General features: G+C 36.2%; 1 protein-coding gene across 1 annotated transcript in view; it reads right to left on the bottom strand.

Annotated features, from left to right (window-relative positions):
* The window catches only part of LOC109842049 (putrescine hydroxycinnamoyltransferase 1-like), a 2,828-nt gene extending 662 nt beyond the window's left edge, over positions 1-2,166 (bottom strand). The window contains exons 1-3 of the mRNA XM_020410968.1: positions 1,698-2,166; positions 423-448; positions 8-363 (exon numbers count right to left, since the gene is read on the bottom strand). Of these exons, the coding sequence (XP_020266557.1) occupies positions 8-363; positions 423-448; positions 1,698-2,099 (784 nt within the window). The 5' untranslated portion in view covers positions 2,100-2,166. The remainder of the gene's footprint in view (positions 1-7; positions 364-422; positions 449-1,697) is intronic.

The raw sequence follows: 3,898 nt of genomic DNA, 5'->3' as shown, positions 1-3,898 counted from the left end.
AGCTTGCGAGCGATGCACGAGCTGCGCCAAACGTGAGCGATGACGGCTTTGAATGTGGACGAGGGTTTGTCTTTGTTGGTTGATTTTTTAAGAGCGGTGACTTGGTTTTTAGAGAGGGTGAGGATTGCGGTGTTGAAGGGGGGAGGGGACCGGAAGGTATTGAAGTCGGAGTGTGGGGGCTTCTTGTATTCTATGAGATCGACGGTGACGGAGGGAGGGGATCGAGCGCGGAGGAGGGAGCGGTCGAAGAAGGGAAGGAGGGAGATGTTGGTGATTCCGCGGGCGATGTCTGTCCATGTTTTGATGAAGTGGAAGTAGCTGCGGCCGTCTGCAGCGGTGTGGTGGCTTAACAGGCCGAGGGTGTGAAGTGGAAGTAGCTGCGGCCGTCTGCAGCGGTGTGGTGGCTTAACAGGCCGAGGGTGACGTCTCCGCCCTTGAAGAATGTAACCTGAGAGTTGACGTAGAAAGAGTACCAATTATTCCTCGATAACCTCGGCATTTACTTTGAGGAAAATATCTAGTTGTTCTTATCATAGCGTTCACGAAGAGCCTTTGGCTCTTTTGTGAACTCTCTTACTGGTTTAGCTACAAACACAAAATATTCATTACATTTGAGAAAACTTTAGGCTAAGTTATCCTTAAAATACCTTACAGTTTATCCATATATATTTGCATTTATATACTCTCAGCTGCATTTCACGGCACTTAAAAGTAAATGTTTTTAAAATTCGCAGGTTACTTCGTTTTGTCTTCTACGCTTAAGAATATTCGTTCAAATGTTTCTATGTGACTCTGTAAATAAGACCTTTTCAGGACTGCTTTTTTACCCGTTTTTAACTGAAAACCCAATGAAATAATCTTCCTCTACATTGAAAACTCATTTTCATTTTAGACAATAGATCAATCTTTTTTCCATTTTCCCCTATGATTGAAAAATAAAGAAAGTTAGTAAGTTGGCCACCAAGTTCGTTAGGTTCATCAATCTTGAGAGTTAGAAGGAAAACCATGAAATCAGTCAGAACGAGTGCAAGCAATTGTTGGAAATAACTACAACAATGACAAAGACAATCAATGATCAAACGAATAAAAATCATTAGGAGACTAAGTTAAACAACAACAACAAACCAAAAAAAAAAAAAAAAAAAAAAGGAAAAAAAGACAAGAGAACTAAGTGGGACATCATTAAAAATTGTGGATTTTGACTAAATCGAGGTGAAAAATCCAATTTTGTGAAAGGATTACTCGATACAAGATTCACCTTAATTATATATAGAGTTATCAGGAAAAGACCAAATTGAAATTAAGCTTAATATAGTATTAGAAAAAACCCCATTACCCTTGGATGATTATCAAATAAAACCTCAAACCAACTTTCAAAATATCAAAAAAAAAAAAAAAACCTATATGGTTATCAGGGACCTCCCTTTTAACTTTAAGATTTTATCAGAAAATCCTCTTTTAAAGAATTTTCACATGGATGGACAGAATTAAACATGTGGATATTTTTACTAGTGATGAAATTGGGGTTCATGGTTTCAATGTGGATTTCAGGGAAAGTCTTAAAATTAAAGAGGATTTTCTATTATAAAAGGGGTTCCAGATACTTCGAAACTTTCGGGGCTATCTCGTAGTCGTCCAAAGTAAAAGCGTGCTTTCTAATATTTAGCCAAAAACTAATTAAAGAAAGCACACCTGACCTGAACCATGAACAGCATGCACGGTGGCTGAGACGACTCAACAGTCGGCACCAACTCCTGCCTCATCTCCTCGGACGGAGCAAACACTCCGAACGCATCAACGTCATACCTGCACCGAGCCACTGTGAACAGAACTCCCTCGCCCGTGCAATTTATCTCAATCCGACCGTCCGGACCGACCTCAAGTCGACCAGCCAACGGATAGAAGTGAACCAGGGCCTTGCTCAGCGACGCCTTCAGGGTCTCAACCTTAAAAAAGTTGGGATTTCCGTTAGGCCGGTAATGGTAGATTGACGGCAAGTGCTCTCTCACGCCAAACGCCAGATCGAAATTTGAGAGCCACATTCTACGCTTTGGCGTCTCATCGCTGGGAGCCACAATGCCAGACTCTACCACTTCCATATCTACTTCTGCTTCTTAATGTTTCTGTCTTTGCGACTCTAATTGTTTGAGCGTACGTGCGACTTATAAAGTGTTGTTGAGCATTAAAATATTTTATTTATATGATTAGTTTTGTAAAGAAAATATTGCGGGGACCAAGTATTGGCATCCTTTTTCCGGTGTTAGGAATACGTCTCTATATTTTGCTGTCACTTGTGCGATGCACGGGGTTCAGTTTGTTGTATGTATGTTAGAACTTTGGAAAAGAAAGAAGAAAATTTAAGATCTTTTGAAAAAAGAGAGAACACATCAATGATTCATAGAAATTGGAAAATAAATAATAAAGATTTTCAAAATGTGGAGAGAGTGAATTATAATAAGATGAGATGAGATGTGGAAAAAGGAACCATTAGTTATTAGCTACAAGAGCCCTTAGAATTTGCCAAGGGGCAAAAGTGTGCAACTAGGTTTTTATTTTACTAATATAGTATATTGATCAATTGGAAGGCTTTTTATCCCCAATCATTCATGTTTTCATATCTTCCCTCAAATCTTCATATTTTCAACTTAGTCTTCCAAATCTTTAATTAATTTTAAATAAGTCACTCCAAATATTCATATTTTGAAATTAGTCCCTCAAATCTTAAAAGTGTTTTGAAATTAATCCCTCTAGTTAGCACTAGGTTGAAAGAGTTGGGGGACTAATCTCAAAGCACTAATAAGATTAGAGGGCCTACTTTCAAAATACTAACACTTAGTTTATTTATTTTATTTTATTTTATTTATTTTTTTTTGGGGGGGGGGGGGGGGGGTGTTGCGGATTTGAGGAACTAAGTTCAAAATATAAAGATTTGGAGGACTAATATCAAAATATGGAATTTTATATTTGCGGTACTAATATGAAAAAAAAAACCCTAATTAGAAGTAGGTGAAGGTTTTTTACAATATCATGCCCCTTTCTGCTGTCAAGTAGTTAGCTATTCGCACCTAATAGCTTCATAGTCTAAAGTCATTGACCCTTCAAGTGTCGAGGGAATAAGTAAAATGGTTGTGGGTCAGTTTCCACGACATTTTGAATTTTAGGCTTAAACCATTATTAATCTCACGAGTGGTTGCTAGCCCTTGTAAGCTAAATTTTCGAAAACACTCCTCCACCTCTCTGTTATGTAACAGTAAGCGTGCATTACAACTGCACAATAACGTTATAGTATATATAAGTGTGGAATCGACAGGGAAGGATTTTTTTTCCTTTTTAAATTGGAATTTTTTTCCTTCTTAAAAAGTTGTTTGAAAGAGGTTTTAGAAAATGAGAAAAAATTGGGTTTTAAGATTTTTGTTAAGAAAAAAAGAAAACAAAAAAGAGGGAGAGAGGAGAGAAATTAAAATGTAAAAGAAAAGAAAACAAGAAAAGAGAAAAAAGGAAAGGAAAATAAATGAGAGAGATAAGAAAATAAAAACTGGAGAAAGACAGAAAGAAAATAGACATAAGAGAATAGAAGGACTAGAATGAAATGCAAAAAAAAAAGAAAGAAAGAGAACTATAAAAACTAAGAGAAAAAACTAGGTAATTAGATAGATTCCACTATATCACTATTTATTAGATTTGAAAATTACTCTCGTTCTAATTTATTACTCCTTAGAATTAATAAGCTTGAACTATGAAACTAACTAAAGTAAGGGCAGTTTATCAAATTAAATCTAGAAAGCAATTCAATATTACATGAATAGAATAAATCAAATTGAAATGTAATTCTAGAATAATAAAAGAAGTATAGGTTATCAAATCATTTAAAAAAAGTACAACCTATCAAATTCTATTA

The sequence above is a fragment of the Asparagus officinalis genome, chromosome 5, assembly GCF_001876935.1.
Source record: "Asparagus officinalis chromosome 5, Aspof.V1, whole genome shotgun sequence".
NCBI lineage: Eukaryota > Viridiplantae > Streptophyta > Magnoliopsida > Asparagales > Asparagaceae > Asparagus > Asparagus officinalis.
Note: the sequence above shows the minus strand (reverse complement) of the source record. Positions and strands in the feature narration are given on the sequence as shown.